Source organism: Lepidochelys kempii, chromosome 1 (genome assembly GCF_965140265.1).
Source record: "Lepidochelys kempii isolate rLepKem1 chromosome 1, rLepKem1.hap2, whole genome shotgun sequence".
NCBI lineage: Eukaryota > Metazoa > Chordata > Testudines > Cheloniidae > Lepidochelys > Lepidochelys kempii.
This window is the reverse complement of record NC_133256.1, coordinates 124,898,416-124,917,704: the sequence shown is the minus strand read 5'-3', so window position 1 is coordinate 124,917,704 and position 19,289 is coordinate 124,898,416. Positions and strand designations below refer to the sequence as shown.

The 19,289-nt window shown below is 40.8% G+C and overlaps 1 protein-coding gene across 2 annotated transcripts in view; it reads left to right on the top strand.

The window, feature by feature from the left end:
* The window catches only part of DHRSX (dehydrogenase/reductase X-linked), a 224,544-nt gene that overhangs the window by 53,368 nt on the left and 151,887 nt on the right, over window positions 1–19,289 (top strand). Inside the window, exons 2-3 of one of the 2 annotated variants that reach the window (XM_073354104.1) lie at window positions 3,637–3,705; window positions 4,378–4,446. In XM_073354104.1, the coding sequence (XP_073210205.1) occupies window positions 3,690–3,705; window positions 4,378–4,446 (85 nt within the window). In that variant the 5' untranslated portion in view covers window positions 3,637–3,689. The remainder of the gene's footprint in view (window positions 1–3,636; window positions 3,706–4,377; window positions 4,447–19,289) is intronic. The other variant, XM_073354095.1, reaches the window with a different exon arrangement.

Genomic DNA, 19,289 nt, shown 5'->3' with positions numbered 1-19,289 from the left:
CCTTCCTCTGCTCTTGCACGCACTGCTAAAATGGTTCAACTGGTCACTTTCCTAGCACTGCTTTCCTAGTGCGGGGCACTTCTCCTTCACCCACTCATGTTGTCTACCACAGTAAATGCATCTCACTGGAACCCTGGCCACCTGCGCTCCCTTGCTGTTGTCTCTCTGCACATACTACTGGGGGTGTTGTGCCTCCTAGGGCTTCCATCCTTTCTCTTGAAGCTTCTGCTGCATGCCCCATGTCTAAGCATCTGTCTGATGTGAGATTGCCTTCCTGGAGCAGCTGCTCCTGCAGGTGATGATCCTAAGTGCTGGAACTATCCTGTCCTACATTAGGGAATCTATCAAGTCCCCCAAACTGCATGTAGCAGCCACTGTGCATAAGGCTGTGTATAGGGTGTTTTTAAAATTCTGTTGAAAGGATATTATACTCCATTATATTCTGTGGTTGCTTATCTTGATTTCTCTGGAACCCTTTACAAATTTAGAAAACCTTTTTCGTTTCATCCTTATTACATTTTATAGGACATTTCAATCAGGATATTTCAAATGGTGCTTAAGAGTGTTATGACCTTTCCTTTCTTTGAGTATCAACATTCCTGGTGACTTCTGCACAGCTTTGAGAGTGTAACCTGTTTGAAGAGTCTGCAGTGAGAGGATGCAAAGTATTTTGTATTTTTGTCTAGGTCCTACATAAAACAGACGATAGACTTTGTGTGTATGATTTTTAAATATTGATTGGTGACTTTTAAAAATAAAATCTGAATTTACTACCACATTGGAACATTTTAAATTCACTCTCAGTAGTAGCTGTTCTCCTTTGGGTGCACTGTCCACTTTACTAGTGGGTTACAGAACTACTTGCTAGACAGCAGTACAATATAAGAACTAGGTTGTGTTCCTGGCTCTTGAAGGGAACTATAGCCCAGTGCTTAAAGCGGGAGACTGAAAGTTAGGACTCTTAGCTACTAATTATTTGATGATGATGCTTTGCATTTACATATAGGACTCATTCAATTGTGGATTTTAATGAGCTTTCTAAAGGTGAGCATGCAGGAGTAGATCTGTTTTGCAAACACAATAGCCAAGCACATAGATTTGGCATGTTCATTCTAGGAGGCAGCATGTTTAAGTAGACGAGATTTAGGTACACATGAAATCTACTCCCCGATCTGCCCAAAGTGATCATGGAATATCAGGGTTGGAAGGGATCTCGGGAGATCATATAGTCCAACCCCCTGCTTAAAGCAGGACCAATCCCCAATTTTTGCTCCAGATTTCTAAACGGCCCCCTCAAGGATTGAACTCACAACCCTGGGTTTAGCAGGCCAATGCTCAAACCACTGAGCTATCCCTCCCCCTTTCAAAATCTTAGTTAACATTTTTTAAATAAGGGAGCATTTTATCTACTTGTTTATTAAGGTAGAAGTATGAGGCCTTGCTCAATAATAAGGGTTATAAGTGAGCAGAATATTGAAACTAGTCCATGGAAAAAGTGAGACAAGAATTCATTGTCTGGTTCCCGCCCCAATGGATCTTCCAAACAGTATTTCAGTGGAGCTGTTGCTTCCTGTCTTTAACACTTTGTAGTTGTTTGGTGACAATGAAAGAGTATCACTGTGGGCTGGGAATGTGTCACATGTAGCTTGGATATTCAGAAAATGAAAAAAATATCTGCTGAGCATGTGGAAGTGACTATTTTTTCCATTGCTTATAACCTAGCCAAAACTGAACAGATTTTCCTGGGGTGAACAAAATGCAAAGGCTCAGGACTAATCCCCCAGACAAATTAAAAGAAACTAAATTGTGTGGTTTTAGTAGTGGCAGAATTTCCCATTTTTCACTCGTCTCAGTCCATGTTGAGTTGTGTTTGCTCAGATTTTCAAAACAAAATTAATCCTAAGGCAGAGATCAAGCGTGGAAAATTTCAGACCAAATGGTTAGTTTGTCACAGTAAAAGCAACTGAAACCGGGGATTAAAATGGAATGTGTTTATCAACTTTGACTATAAATGTTGCTATTGCTTTGCCCCTAATAAGTAAGGAATCACTCATCTCTTTAAATAAAACCAGAGGTATAGATTACTCTTACAACATTACTGTATCTTTTTGCAATACATTACTTTGAACTTTTTATAAGGATTTGGTCACTTATCCAGTCGTTCTATTCATCCCTAAAGCATTTGCTTTGCAAAATCATTTCAAAAGCCTCCAGCACACAAACGGCTTTGGTCAAGGCAATTTTCAATTTTATGATGCTCCCAGCTCCTAGACTCATCTTTTCAATCTCCCTCTTAAGCTAATATGGAAACAGATTTGAAGCAGCTATTTAGTAAAATGATTCTTTTGTCCCAATGGTCTTGAATTAAAATATGCAAATAAGAATAAACTGAGTTCGTTTGGGGGGTCCTGAGCTTTAATGAGGAACCATTAATATAACAGTGAAAATAATGTGAATTACAATTTGTTGTGCAACGCAAGTTCTTTGAAAAATAAATGAACATACTGAGAATTAAATCAAGTCACTGGAGGTTTTAATATGCATGTTCATTGTGTGATAAATGCTGAATGAAAGGAGGATCAGATGGGACCCTCACAGGGCTTGCCACAGAAGTCAGTTTTTAACATAACTGTATCTAGCACTTTGACAGACTGATTTTTGAAACCCCACTGTAGGAAATCACTTAAGCTGAAAGAGTGAGGAGAGTTGATTCCTTGCCCATAGCTGCTTTGTGCAGAGTTACACAGACATGGCAGTTTCACTGTAGGGTTTGTTCTTTGACACTGCATCTATTTCCAGAAATTAGGATCAAGCTGAATGTTTGTGTGTCATAAAACCCCAGATGGATTTTGCAGAAAAAACAAATACTACAAATGAGTGTTTCTTTGCTTTGTTTCAAAATGGTTAGTATGAGGAGGTCAAAAAGGAATTGAATCTAATCTGTACATACCATTATAGACCAGTATGCTTGTAGGTGTTTACAGGCAAGCTGTCTTCCCATTAACAGTTTTAAATGGCAAAATTGCCTGTTTCAACTGCTTTCAGATAAATAATGAGTCTTCTCTTTCCATTTCATGAACCCTCCATTTGTCACCTCCAGATAGAATACAGTAACTCCCCATACCTGGGGCTAAATGTGCAAGCAACACTGAGGCTCGAGCTTCTGCGGAATGCATTAGCCTATCCCCTCAGTGGCCTGGGCGACATCACCCCTGTGCTGGTCTGATCTCTCCACTCGCTCTTGGACAATGCAGTTTATACAAGCCAGAATGAAGTGTAATGAGGTCCCAGAGATAAAATGTTCTCTCTCAAGGGCATACAGGGAGTTCCCAGAGGAAGTCAGACTAATCCAGAGTCTGACTGAACTGTTCGGCATGCCACAATAAACTCTTCTGTGCAAGATCTCTCCCTCCATAACCAGAAAGAGAAAGGAACAAATAAATGGAAGATAAATAAACAAAATAAATACATACATAACCTAATAAACAATAACAAATCAAAATAGGGGGAAGAAAAATAAAGCCTTCCTTATCACCCAGGTTTATAAAAACCCAGGCAGTCTTTCTATAACTAGAGGCAGCAGAAGACTTGTTAGCATTCATTAGGGGGCTTACTATGTGCATCTAATTTATCTAGGAAGGACTTAGATGCTGTGATGATGGGGCTATAGAAAATCTCTATCTCTGTTGATGGACAGACAGAATGGTAAATTCCACTTTCAAAATTAAAACTCTGTTACCAAGCACAGTGTTTTTTTTTGCTGTTCCAAAGACAACATTGTCACAAAGCAACTGCCAAACAGTGACTACTATCCAATTGTTAACTGTGATTGTCTACTGTAGTTCAATGACAGGAGGGCAGAGTCTCTTCTCGCTCTTTGATGTCTACACTTATTTTCTATTAATGCTAGTAAGAACTGTGCCTATGCATGGAGTCAGATGGACTGGACATTTTAGTGAGTATCCACCAAAATACTCAGTGAAATCCCATCAGTTCTTTTTCATTTTGGAAAATGCAGTCCAAGCTTACTGCTTTATTGCTGTTTCAGACTCTGTTTCTGAAACGTGTTTCACTTGAATCACCAGATTTGGTTTTAACTGCAGCTGCTCCAGCACGTGGCTGTCCAGGCCTCATGCAATAACTAGAAGAGACAAAACAGTCCAGTCATGTGTGAATAGCAATGTGTTTGTATGGTGCCTTCTGAAACCTCTGTTAGTGTGATTGCAGTAAATAATTCTCTTTCACTTCAAGCTTGTTGTTTGCTTTCTGATTGTGGCATTTTACATTGTGGTTAACCTAGACTTGTGGGATGACTGGGTACTCAACAGTCTTTAAGCTGATTGCATTATTAATTTTGCATTTTCTTGATGATGACAGCTGGAAACGATGAAAGTGAAGGCCAAGAAGCAGTGAGGAAAATAAAAGAAGAAACTGTGAATGAAAAAGGTATGATATTTTATGCATTTGTAAAACAGCTGCTGTTGATACCTCATGGCAATTTTCTTCCTGAGGTACAGAGTAATCCTTTTCCATGGTATTTATGTGCAAACAAATGAGTATGTGTGATCGTGTGCTCTTGAAGTGTTGCATTTTGGGAAATGAGTTCCTGAATCATCCCGTCTGATTTTATGTAAAGATACATTTAGAAAATTGCTTGACTATGTAATCCTTGGATGTTCCAACAGAACTGGCTGTAGGTTCTGCAGGGCGCTGTGTGAACTGCAATAATTCACTGTGTGTGTGTGTATGTGAGAGAGAGAGTTTGATGACTGGGCAGAAGATCATGACACTAGTAATTTTGGTTTAAAGAAAGGATGACAAGGAGTTTATAGTGAGTGTGCTCTTGTCTTTCTCACAGATGGGCTTTAAATCTCTTCTTTTGTGGTGTGGGAAATCCCAGCAAAATAGTCTTTTTGGGAAGAGAGTGCTAACAGTGCAGGGATATAAGATATGTGGGTACCTATCCAGCCCTGCTCACTTGGCACATGACTAGAGTTTACAAACATTAGTAACAAAATTCTGTTTCAAAAACAAACTTTCAAGGTAAGCAAAAAAAAAAAAAAAAACTGCCAGGAGATACAGTGAAAAGTAGCAGCTAGCACTTGAGGAGAATTTAAGCTTAGATTTCTAGCCTGAGAGAATGTTGATTCTCTGATCTCAACAACTGTGTGCCTTTAAAATGACTAGATATGTCAAAGAAAAGAGAGTTTGTCAGTTTTGTCCTGGTTGTTTTAATACTGCAGTTTGAACCATAATAAATCCATTTTATGCAAAGTATTTGATCTGTATGAGTCAGAATCCTTGAAACCTCACGAGTAGAAACAATTTTTCTACATTCCAACACACAATCTAATTGATTCGCTGGCAGAACTTGATAGTGTTGATTCATTATAATTTTTTTAACCTCTTAAAAAAGACCAGATAAACAGTTTCAAACCTTCATCAACTGGTTGAATTAAGCTCTACTGTACATAAAGGAGACCCTGATATAGTCTGAGGGCTAGTCTGTTTAAGAAAGAGAAGACTGGATTTGTGTGGACACAGTTTTATCACATCTGAAAGCAAAATCGAACTGCTTCACCATGGAGCTCTTAGGATTACTTTAGCCATGCGCTTTTGAATCTGTTGAATGATCAAGTAGGGCCATAAGAAAAGGAAAGTGGCTTTATTTCCGAGAAAAGTCATATAGCAAACTTTGTTCCCTGGCAATTCTAATTTGCAATTTATTCTCTAGGCCATTGCCTCTGTTAGTTTTATGTTCTGAAACCACTGTGTATAGTTCTTCCAAAGTAACTTGTGGTGACTCACTGTTACTACTTCGATGTATAATTTCTTGGCCAGAAATGCTGCACTGATACTGGAGTGCTGAACTCCACCCTATTGAGGACCTTCATGGCTTCTGCTAAAAGCTGATTCTGCCTTTGATGCCTCTTTAATATTCACTGTTGTGATAATTGAAAGAACCAAAAACTTTCATTAAGATTTATCTTTTGATTTAAAAAAAAGGGCACCCATCATAGCCTCAGGATGCACCATAAATTAACAGTCAGAACCATAAAAGGAATAGGGTAATTGCTATCTTTTCTAAACATTTTCCTGGAAGTTTCATTTCTGAGAAAGACCAAATCATTTTGACTAAGTTATATTGGTAAATTTACACCCCATTTGAATAATCCAGATCTCTTCTAATCTTATCCCATTTATGTAACCATAGAAATTCCTAGGATCTTGGACTCATCTAATCTTCTGAACTAAGGAAGCTCTGATTTTGGGTGATAAACTGTTTCAATCTACAATTTATAGAATCAATAGTTTCAGTAAGCTGAGGCTGTACCTAAACATGATATAGAGCTCTCTGGCCTACATTACAGTTCTAATGACTAAGAGGGATCAGTAAATTTAGATACTGATTGGTCAGTATCTGAAAAAACTATAGAAAATTATTAATTTAATTTTGAAAATACGACCTAGTTTGGAGAGGATTTTTATGTATATCTACTCTATGTTGTACAAGTAGAAGGAACAAAAGGTAGAACCCTGTTCCTGGTGAAGGGGAAGGGGAACACCATTAGGGTTGAAGATGAATGGAAAGAGAGAAATCCTGGCCCAACTGAAATCAGTGGTAAAACTCCCATCGACTTCAATTGGGTCAGGATTTCACTTGAAATATATATTGAAAATGTTTTCTTGGGCTTGTGCTTTTCCCCCCCTTCTCTTCATGATGAAGGATGATATTTTTTAAAGTTAGAAATATCAAAAATGTCAAGTCCAATCTCTTTTGGTTTTGCTGGAGGACTTCTAGGAACGCTCAAGGATGTTTATTGTAGAAGCCAGAATTATGTCAAAGTTGTAGTAGGGGGGAAGTATTATTATTATTTATTCTTTGTATTATCGTACAGCCTAGGAGCTCCTGTGATGGACCAGCTCCTGTGATGGACCATTGTGCTAGGCACTGTACAAACACAGCATAGCTGGTGATCTCTGCTCCAAAGCGCTTACAATCTAAATAGACTAGACAGATCCAGGGTAGGGGACCGTGTCTAATAAACAAGCAGAGTGAACAATGTGACGGTAGCAAACAGCATGTTATTCCATGTATTTTTTTTAACTTTTTTTCCTCTTTAGGTAGGTATATATAGGAGGGGTAAGCTAACAGGAAAGAAAAGGGAAGGGATGGCAGACATTGATGGGAAGGGTGGGGGGACAGGGCAGGGGAGAAGAGGGTAAGAGGGGCAGCTGTGGAGTGACACTGAGGTGAAGAGATTGTGAGGTAGGGCCAAGGGTTGAAGCAAACTGCCAATCAACATAGGGCAGAGAAAGTCGAGTCTGAAGGGTAGAACATTCTCCCAAGGCCAAAGTCCCTGCTTTGGCTGTTCATGCCCCGACCAGCTGGAGTCTCTGGTTGGCTCCTCATTGTGGCTTTCTCCTAACACCACACATTGGCGGGGCGGGGAGGGGAGAGGAGGGGAGGCAGCGTGTGGATCCTAGTGCCCCCAGAATGTGTGTGGAGGGGTGTCTCCCAGGCCCAGTTCTGGGCTGGATTTATCAATTTGCTCCACCTGGTTTGTACCACATCAACAGTATACTCAGCACCTGAGTCACTGGAGCGGCCTGCCTGCTGCCTCAGGAAGACCACGCTTTTTTGGTTTACGTTCAGTTCATAGTGGGAAGTTTATCTTACCAACCATAAGGCTGGAATTTTTAAAAAATTGATTTTGTATGATTATTTTAAAAAATATTTATATTGCAGTAGCATCCAGAGCTCACACCCAGTACTTGTGTTATAGAAACACATACAAAGATATGGTCCTTGCTCCAACAAGCTAAGATCAGGAACTAAGGAAAGCTTACAGTCTTCAGACACTGATGTCTTAGGCCACCCTATCAGGGAAAAGTTCCCATATGAGCTGATGTGATAGCATCATCTTGGCCAGCACACCAGAAACTGAGCTGGGGACCTCCAGAGCTAAAAACACAGCTTGCGCTCACGAGCTAAGGCTCTCTAGATAGGACTGTAAAAGTACTATATTCTCTGCAGATTAGGCACAGAGGCATCTGTAACACAGAACACACACTCAAGAGTGGGTTACACGGGCAATTAGATTTTAAAGATCTGGTGTAAATCCAGAGTAATTCACTTGATGTCAGTGAAGTTACCTCCGATTTACCTGAGTGCAAGTGAGAGCAGAATTTGACCCAATCACTTTGCTATTTATGCCATCTGTGAATTTGGCCATTTGACTTCAACTGAAGTATTCTGTGAGTAGGATTCGATCCTATTAGTATGCCAGCTTTTCAAAAGATGAAATTGGAGACCTATTTATCCACTCCATAATCTCCATAATGATAATTATTACTGTTCTGATAATCTTCTGCATAATTAACTTTCAAGCACTTTTAGTGGCATATATGCACTAAGCAGATAAAGTCTAATGAATATATTGCTTAGAAAAAAGTTTCATTGGAAGGGAGCTGTTCCCATTTAGGATAATTTATAATGACTTTTAAAGAAGAACATTTCAAGATTTATTGCTAAACAGACAAAGAGGATGTTTGAATGAAAGCCACATTGTAGCAACATGACCGTGAATTAGGACTGGTAGGTTGGGAACATCTTAATTTCAGCCAATAAATGCATGAATGCCATCTATTTGCTTTCCTAGATGTCTAATTCGAATGACTTGGAAATATTTCTCTCTCATTAGCTGGTGATCTTAAGGAATTTCTTTCTGAAATAGTGGAAGAGGTTGGGGTGGTAAGAGATGTGACTGGAATTTATCAAGAAATTCTCAGTTGTGGAAATTCCCTTCCTAAATAGAATTTTATCATGAACCTCATCTGTTAATACAGGGAAAAATTTGCCTCTGGCAACTGCATGGTGTAAGGAAGGAGCCAGGAGCCTTCTCCTGTCCCTTCTACCCACTGTGTACAGCCACAGAGACTGCTTTCTCCTATCATTTTAGGAGTGCATGTCATACCAAAGAGGAGGAGAGACTGGTCAGATGCATGGAGATGCATGCACAACTTCTTAAGGAGAGATGGAGAAAGGATCGTGCCTCTGAAGATACAGAGCTCCCCCTGGTGTGGTGCATGTTCACCCAGCCCCAATTCTGGCTCAGATTGTGAATGATGCAATCTGGTGCATGGCTATTACTTAGCAGTCTACTGCATCTTTTGACAGTGATAGAGAGCACCTCTTCTCTCTCTCTGCTACGGTTTTCTTGCTACTCATCAATTCTGTTTATAATCTGTGTTTCAAATAGAAGTCCACTTAATTCTGTGGATTTAGAGTGCCATGTGTAATGATCATGTTTTAATTTGAATTAGGTGTCACAGTAAATGTTGGGAAAGATTAATCACAAAGCTCCCCTTTTCAAGCTGTTTGTGATTAATGTGGTTTTACACCTAATTTCCCCCCTAACTTTTACATTTTTCCCCTTGAGCTCAGTTGTTGTAACTCCAGGTTCCACAGGGTGTTTGTGAAGGCCTTCCCTTGGTACTAAGCTAAGTAAAAGAATTCATGTTTATGCATAAGCGTTTGATAATTTTCAATTCCATCTCCATTCATGAATACAAATGGAGCATGAAAAGAGCTTTTGTTTATAGTTATATGTTAGTTTAATTCTTAGGTATCTTTGTACTCAACAGGTCAAAGTCCATTTGATTTACACAGATATAAACCCAGAGTGACTGGGTTAGTAGAGTTGCTCTATATTTTTGCTGGCATCACCAAGGCCAGAATTTGTGCCAAAGACTTCTAAATTCCCACAGATCACTAGAGTATGTGCATTTAGGCTATGTCTACACTAGGAACGATTCCCTCGTGCTAGATCTCATTGAGCTACTGCACTCTTGTAGCACGGGCAATGACACAGGCTAGCCGTGCCGAGTACACACACCCTTGAACCCCATGGGCATGTAGTTGGGGTGGATAGCCTGTGCCACCACTCTCTCCTGCCATGCTACACAACTATTTTTAGCATGCTACCTCAATGAGAGCTAGTGAGAGAATGTCTGTACAAACCAGGGAATCCAATCCCTAGCTCCAAGTGTAGACATAGCTTTACATATCATTCAGTGCTAGTAATTGCATGTAAATATGAAAAAATATATTTGCATTCTCACACAATTAGAACATCAGTGTGGTGATTTCTAGCCTAGTGTTGGATTTTTTCAAGCATATAACTACTAATATTAACAATACAAGTAAACATTTTAGTAAACATGTCCAGTTAGCTACCATGAAATATTCTGATCCAGCAAAACCTCTAACAGGTTAAGCTTATATGTAGGTCTTTGTAGAATCTGGGCCTAAAAGTGTATGATGGTTAGGACCCCTGTAAAGTTGAAAGAACCATGGATGGGGCTCTGTACTTGACCCCTGATGCCATTGACCCTACAGTTGAAGACCCCCTGATCTGTCAGGAAGGGAATATTTTGAGCAAATAAAAATAACTCCTGATAATAGCATCATTGGATGGGCTGAATGACAAACAAATACATTTTTCCTGCCTTTCTTCCATTTTACATAATACTGTAACATGAAAATAAGTTCACAGTCAACAAGTATGTCTGTTTGTATGCGTTTGTTGATTGCCTTTTAATTTTAAATACATCAATTTTTAGGGCGTGTTTGAAGCCATTTAAAATAACTGAGAATTTTCTGTTTTTTTCCACAAGACTTTTAACTTCTTCGAAATTAAGATGTGATGTTAATAGGATGGCAGTTCAAACACTAATAGAATTACACATATGGTTCACAGAGAGAAAAATTAGCTATAGATCTGGAGAAAGAGATAAAGGCAACATCTTTCAAATATAAAATATATTCATAATGTAGACACCAGCTATAGCCATCAATTTATATAATTTCCATTTCCATTGGAAATGTGAAATGGAATTCATTAGCAAGCTATGCTGTAAAGAAACCTGATTTTCTTTTATGTATTTTTTCCTAACTGATACATGAAAACAACAAAACAAACCCAGATAAATAAACACAGTTATATCTTTAGGCAGAGAAACAAAGTCCTTTCAGATATTTAGAAATGATTTTTTTATCCTAAATCACTGTGATGGGGTGGAGTAGGTCCGGATGCCTCCTGCTGGAGGCCTAATGGCCCTGCCTCACCCTGCCCCAGAAAAGAGCAGAGGCATTAGTCCTCCAGATGGCCTAGAGTGGCTGCAGAGAAGCAACCAATCAGAGGGGCTGCTGGAGTGACCAATCAAGGGCCAGAAGGGCCATATAAAAAGAAGCAGCAGAGGCAGAGCAATCAGTTGCTGCCTGGAGCTTGCAGAGGGAAAACGGGGTGCCTGGCTTGCTGGAAGAGCAGCAGAACTATGGACAGCTCACTGCAGGCTGTACTGAGCCCAGGAAAGGCTGCTGAAGATCGGGTGCCTGGCTGGCTGGAACAGCAGCAGGACCATGGACAGGTCAGTGCAGGCAGACTAAACCCAGAACCTAGCCTGACCAGACTGATGGGCCCTGCTGGTCTGGTTGAAGACTGAGCCCAGGAAAGGCTGCCGAAAGGACACCAACTGAGGGTACCAAGATGGGCCCTTGTTGCACTGTTAAAGAAGGCAGTGCCTCCAGGGGGAAGCCTTGGTGCTATGACCCCATAGCAGGGCTGTGAGGAAGAACTAGAGACTGTATACCCCAGAAGGGGGGACAGTGTTTGTGACTCAGCCAGAGGACTGAGTTACTGAAGACCTGCCAAAAGAATCATTGGCCGGGGTGTGGGTGGAGGGGCACTCGCAGGAGGTGGGTGCCAATGCTGTTACAATCACATAAAGCTTTGTGTGGATATTAGAGGCGGCTAATGTCCTAATGGAACCAGACCTTGGTGTTTAGAATTTCATTGATCACACTGTTCTATTAGAGATGGATTTGGGGGGGAAAGGAATTTAAAAATCACCTCTGCAAAACTTGAGAATTCTTCTGTTTCACTCTTCACACATTTTGGTCCTCTTTTCAATTTCCAGAGGCCTGGTGTCATGCAGGTGACCTTCCCACTGATGGAAATGGGGCTGGATTTCACACCCTCCAAAGTTTGTCACTCTTTTTGGAGGCACTGGAAGCTCTCACAAGAGAACAGTGTGAGATACTTCAGACCCTGCCAGTTCAGAAGGAGATCTTTGCAGGGTCCTGAAAGACAGAGAAATTAAAAAGGCAATTTAAAGGCCATCTAGCTCTCTTCCTAGGGCTGTTTTATTTAGTCTTGTCTTCCATGGGTTATACACAGGCTTGAAAAGTTCACTTGTCCATAGCAAGTAGGAAGCTTTCCTGAGCAAATACCTTCAACTTCTGGAGGATCCAAGCTTTCATATTTTTTAAACATTAGGAACCTGAATTTCAGAAGTGCTGAGCATTCACAACTCTAAGTGAAGTCAGTGGAAGCCACTGGTACTCAGACCTCTGAAAATCAGATCCTTTTACACTAGCACTAGTGGTTGTGAAGATAATCCTCCAAATGTGAGCTAAAGGTTAGGTTTGCATAGAGATTTAGGTGTCTGCCTCTTTAGGCACCTAATTTCCACTGGTGAGCATGTGCCAAGGCACCTAAGTCCTGATGCCACGCCACAGCTAATGAGCTGCTTGCTCACACCTAAACCACAGCAGGTTTTTCAAATTAAGCTTTCTCCCACTTATCTTGCCTGCGGGGACTGATCTGGTAGGTGTGATCAGAGCATATCTAACCCATACAGAATATAGATGTAAGGGTAAGCAGGCTGGGGATTTTTGAGGTGAGCTACCTGGCTGCTATGTATATATTCCAGAACACCCAATAGCACAGAGATTAGGGTACTCCCCTGGGATATGGGAAACCCAGGCTTGAATCACCACTCTGCCTGATTTGGAGCAGGGAGTTGAACCTAGGCCTCCCCAGGAGAATGCCCTAACCACAAGGCTATTGGTATTTTGTGGGGTTGCTCTCAATTTCTCTTGTTGAAACTGTACCACACTGCATAAATAATTAGTCATTGGAGCAGGGACTTGAACCTAACTCTCCCACATACCATATGAGTGCCCTAACTATTGGGCTATAGCATCTTTCTCTCTCAATCTCAATGAATATTGAGTTTTTGAAGCCCTGGCCATATATACAAGTTCTTAGATTTGAAGGTGGTTGGGGCAGGGACCCTCTTTTAGTCCTGTGTTTGTACAGTACTTAGCACAATGGGGTCTGGTCCGTGACTGGGGCTCTTAGGCACCACCATAATACAAATAGTACATTCTGACTATAATACAGCCCTTGAAAGCAGACTTTGGAGAAGGCGAAAGGACTTTGGAGAAGAAGATTAGGGTTACATGAAGCATAGAACCTTCGCTGTAGTTCTACATTCCTAATGGCAACTGGGGTATTTATTTGCACTTCTAAATCCTCTCAGACTATCTAAATGTTTCAGGAAATCCATAATAACTAAGCCTCCATTTTTGCAGTGTTTTGTGAGCCCCTTGACTATAAAACTGAGTTGGAAGAGAAAAGCCTGCTAATGAGATTTCCTTTAATGAAACAGAAGAAATCTTGAGAGGTAACATGAATTGCATTGGATTCCTAATTCTAATGTCTGGATTTGCATTTTTGCTGTTTCATTGTGTGACGTTTATGGTGGTCCGGGGTTGATGTCAATAGTCACCAGTGCCTGATTTATTTTGATAGCCTTCATCCATATCTTAGTGGCAGACAGAATGTTAAATAAAGGACTATGTACTCTAACCAAGATTACTATTGATGTCATGCTGCTTGACAAGAGTAGCTCCTCAGAACTGATCTGACTCAAGGTGACAAAATGAATCAAATCATTTTTCAAACATTTAGTTTGACCAAGTTGAAAAATAATTCTTGTCAGTGTTTTAGCTCCCCAATACAAAAATCTATAGGCTTGGTATCCAGATATAGTGCAAATCTCATGTATACAGGGGGCTGTTTGTCTACACCCCGGTGGGGCAGGAGGTAATCCTCCAAGAGGAGGATATAAAAATTAAAGGACAGTGACCTCCATAGGACCCCGTCTCCTCCTTCCATCTTTCCGCTTATGAGAGCGACTTCCAAAGAACTGAACAAAGGAGGGAGTGGTCCCAGACTGGAAAAGGACCCAGCCTGTGAAATGTATTGCAGCTCTTGCTGAGACAAACCTTTTGCTTTTAAGCCTATTTAGCCAGATGAAGTTTAGCTTGCATGTGTTTATCCCTTTATTTCTTTTGTAACCAATTCTGACTTTTATGCCTGACCACTTTTAATCACTTAAAATCTATCTTTTAACTTGTTTTATTATTTTTTTGTTTTATTTAAACCAGTGTGTTTGGGAAATTTCTACTCTGGCCAACAGGGCTGGTGCATATTTATTACCCATTGTTGGAATGATGGACTATTTATGAGCTTGGACAGTTCAGTGGGCTACTGAATGATACAAGACACACATTTTCTGGGGGGAGAAGTCTGGGACTGAGAGATATGTGGGTGTTGCCCTATATGTAATTCATGGATGGCTGGGCATAGCATTCATGCTGTCAGCTGGGAGTGACTTCGCATGCTGCTGACTGAGAGTGAGCAGAGCCTGGAGGGGTTTGCTGTTCACTAGCAAAGCAGTGTAAAAAGCATCCCAGGTTGGAGAGCTAAGGGGACACAGCAGTTCAGGTTGCACCCAGGGGAATGTCACAGTAGCTATAGAGTGTGTCGTGTCTGTGTGTGTGTCTCTCTCTCCCGCACCAGAGAGGCCTGGACCCCCCCAAAAACTCCCCAAATTGAAAAGATCATGTTTAGATCCAGAAATAGACATATCAATACACTTCCATTTTTCCAAACATGTTTGAAAGCTTTTTTTCAAAAGTTATTGAGAAACGGAAGTGTTATCCTCTGGCCAGCTCTACTTTTAAGTGAGTCTGAGCCCAGCTTCAGTCAAATCTGGTCATATTTTATGGCTCTTACATTGAAATCATGGAAAATTCATGGTTTTGCATAGTTTCAAAGGAAAACTAGGTAAAACCCTGTGCTTTCACAGAGTTTCCCTTTGAGATTTTGTCTGAACCCAAAGTTCAAAGCAATTCTCGGGTGCTGTGAACTCATGTATATTGAAACCAAAGAAAATGGGCAGATGGAAGGTGAGAGATGGCAGACATCCTCTTGTATCGTTAGTGTTGAGCATCTTTTCCTCTGTGTACCCTATCTGTTGGCTGTAATGCCCCCATCAGACTTTCTTTATCAAAGAGAACAATTTAAGCGAACAGCCAGAGACCTACACTAGCTAATTATCTCGCAGGCAGTGCTGTTATATAAAATGATGAAAGCTCAGTTTCAAATGGGATGCTTTCATACTACCAAGTTTGAGAATGTGAGTGTTTTGATTAAATCTGTAGGCCTCATGTTTTGGAGTGTTGAAAATGTCATTTACCCACTTAAAGGTAAATCCCTTTCTGCTCCTTAGGTGTCTGATAGCCCACATTGGAGAGGAACAGGTATGGGATTTAGGACATCTATTCATGGCAGGCTGCATCTTCTGTGTGTTGCACAGCTGCACAGGGGGTTTTCTCCCCCCCCCACCCTAGAATTCCCCACTGCCTTGGGGAACATGACTTTCTAGCCATTCTCCCTGCACAAGTATATTGGGGATTTGATGTAAGTGGGTTGGAGATCGTTGTAGCCTGGAGAAGAGAACTGGATCAGTGGTCTGTGTAAGGGAGTTTCCTCTCCCCAAACCCAGCTCTGCAGTGGGATGAATCCATTGGGAGAGCTAACACTCTTAATCATCTTATCTATTTGTATTCCCAACTGAATGCCAAAGAGCCACATCCTTCACAGCTCCATTGAATTTGAGGATCTGGTCCATTTTTGTGAATTCTGCATGAATACAGTTGTGTGACAATCTAGCCCGTAAAGCCTACATTCAAAGTATAATCTCTTCAATTTTATTTCCCCCCATTTATGGGGATAATATTTTGAAACAAAACACCACTTTTGAATTTCCCACCTTCAAATTATAATGTTATGTATAGACCATGTCCTGAAGCTGGCAGGGAATGAGTTAACCCCTTTCCTTCAGCTAGAACTGCTGCCTGCCCTGAGCCCAGTGATTTGCAAGGTAGTAGGGCTGGGCCAGCTATGGGGAGTTAATTTCCTTCAGCACTCAATAAAAGGCACATGCTGTGGAGAGTTCGGGCTCAGTCTGGTGTGATGAGTCTGAGAGGAAGATAACGTAGGAAGTGGCCAGGAACCTGAACCAGAATTTGTGCATTTAGCTTTATTTATAGCCAGCTTCACCATATCCCCATCTAGCTAGTCAGTGAAGATGCAGGTGGTTTTGATTCTGTAGATTAACTTCACTGTTTTAATGCCTCTCCAGGCAACTTCAGAAGCTCTTTAGGCATTATTGGCACAGCAGTCCAGCACACAGCCAGTGAAAACCTATACATTGGCTTATTTGAACACTTTATGGGGAGGAACTCAAATGTAGGGGACAGTTGTTCTCTGAAAATGTTGACCTTGCTGGGTTATAGACAAATGACCACCCTTTCCAGAGCTCCAAATTGATCTAAACATGCTTGGCCAGATTCTCTCCTGGTGTAACTCAATTGACTTCATTGCAGGGGCTGGCATCCAGCCACACTGAACAACTTATAGAATTATATCAATTCTACTTCTGTTTATGTCAGTCTTTCACAAAGGAGCAATAGAGGGGGTAAAAACATGTTTAAAATATGGAAAAGCCATAAAAACTGGCAGGGGGGATCAGAGGCAGGTGTAGTGCCTGAAAGATCTTCTAACTCATTTTTTTTTAGGTTTCAGAGTAACAGCCATGTTAGTCTGTATTCGCAAAATGAAAAGGAGTACTTGTGGCACCTTAGAGACTAACCAATTTATTTGAGCATAAGCTTTCGTGAGCTACAGCTCACTTCATCAGATGCATACTGTGGAAAGAGTAGAAGATATATACATTATATATTTATACATTATATATATGTATATATACATTGTGTGTATTAAAAAGATCTTCTATTCTTTCCACAGTATGCATCTGATGAAGTGAGCTGTAGCTCACGAAAGCTTATGCTCAAATAAATTGGTTAGTCTCTAAGGTGCCACAAGTACTCCTTTTCATTTTTTTTAGATTAGCTTGATTTCAGGTTGACCACGTTCCTCGTCATTACCTAAAGACATTAGGCCTTTTAATAGTTAACCACAGTGATCATTGCCGAGCACACCAAGAAAAGGCAGCTTCTAACTGTTAATGTTATTTCTTTCTGTTTGAGCACATGTACATACTCTGCTTTTATTTAGTGCCAACATACAGCGAATATCGCTGGGAACAGCCTGTACTTTATTTCACTCATTCATTTCCAATGCAAAATTAATCACAATTTCATGGTCAGAAAATTATACATTCTTTTGATATGAGAACCATGTGGTTTGCCATTCTGCATGTCGCTTCCAATTCCTTAGTTTTTATTTATCTGTTGTTCAGCTGGATTCTCAAATGGAGGCATAAATATGTAAGCCAGCCAGTAGACAGAGACTGCTTGATCATTTACACAGGATTTTTATGGTTACACACTGAAGAGACAGGCCCCATGATAGTCTTTGCTTTGGCATCTATTCTATCAGTTAATTTTATAGCTGTCACATTTCAAAAAAGAAAATAAGGGAGACACATCATGTCCAAAGGATATGTTTGTCCTGGCAGGGAGTGTCATGACTTTGTTGGCCAAGAGGCAGAAATAACTTCAACTAGGTTTTAATTGGAAACCACCAACCCCCAATTAAATCTCTGCTTCAAAATGCTGAAAGAAATAAACTTTCCCTGAAATAGAAGGAAATAATTTACTATGTTGCTGTGTAGGGTTTTTTGTTTTTTCCTTTCCCTTTCCTATCCTCCACTCTTTCTTTCCTTTCCTGTTTGTAACTTCAGTCATCTTAGATCTCTGCATATTCATGGATTTTCCTCAGCCTCACTTCAGATACAACACCCTTTAAAGTGTATTGGGGTTCATCCTCTGAAATTCTCTCTGGCATGTTTTCCTTTATTTGGCCTGTCTTTTTGCCTCCTTCGGTTCTGATCTCATGCCTATTGAAGTGAACGGAAACTTCAATGGGCTTAGGATCATTTCCATTGTTCAGATCCCATTCCCACCTAACATCTTTCCATTCCACAGTCCCTACTTGTCTTCTCATGCCAGTCATCTGCTGCTGCTCCTTCCTAGTGCTCACCTCTCCCCTTCCTCTTATCCCTATTTATGTTTCTAGATTGTTCCAGATGATGCCATCTTCTTATTTACAGCTCAAAATACTGAGTGACAATGCCAAAAATAAGGTAGAAATGTATCAAGAGAGAATCTCATTCATTACAAAAGGTTTTTAAAATGGTGTATACTAGAGGCAACCTCTAAAGTGGAAAGTGAACCATGAGGCCAATATCAGGCAGAAATAATAAGCCAGCACTTGAACTCAGAAACCTGTCCTTCCAGATACAGTTACTCATCCTTATCTTTTCAGCACTGCCCTTCCCCAGTTCCCTGCAAATCAGGATCCTCCCATCTTTTGTCCTCAGAGCTCTTGTACTCATTTGCTGCTGCAGTGGTACTGATACGCACCAGAAAGTTTTGAGTGCTGCTCTTACTGTAGCTTATTGCCTCCTCAGGTGATTTCAGACACTCTGGAGGTATTATTGGTGCTGCAGACCAGCATGCCGCAAGTGAAAAAGCTTAATGGTATGAAAAACCATATGTACACTTGCTTACTCAAGCACTGCATGGGGACCCCCAATGTGGGGGGGACAGTTCTACGCTGAAAATAGTGACCTTGTTATCTTGTAGACAGATAACCATCCTTTCCAAAGCTTCAACCTGACCTCTTCACCATGGGGCACTTTTTTGGTTGGTGTAATTCAGTTGATTTAATTGAACGTATACCAGCAGGGAATATGGCCTGCTGAGTTTCTGCAGTAGCCAGCAAACTGCAGGCTTGTACTTGAGACTGGCAAATTCCTCTTCTGGCTCCATCGGTGAACTCCTCATATTGTATTTTATTCATTTTTATTTTCTTGTATTGTGGCCACCTTTACAAATCATTAGGATGGTGCGGGGAGGAACACATTAGTGAAAGGGCAAATACAGACAGGTAAGGGTCCAAGCCACCTGGTCCGAGCATGTGGTGTGGACCTACAGGGTGTCCGTAGAAATTCAAAACACAGAGGATATGGGCTGGTTGCAGGGAGTGTGGGTTCGAGCAATTAAGCCAGGAGAAGCAGTTGTGTGACCCTGAAAGGAAGAAGAGTCAGAGAGGCAACCTTTCCTT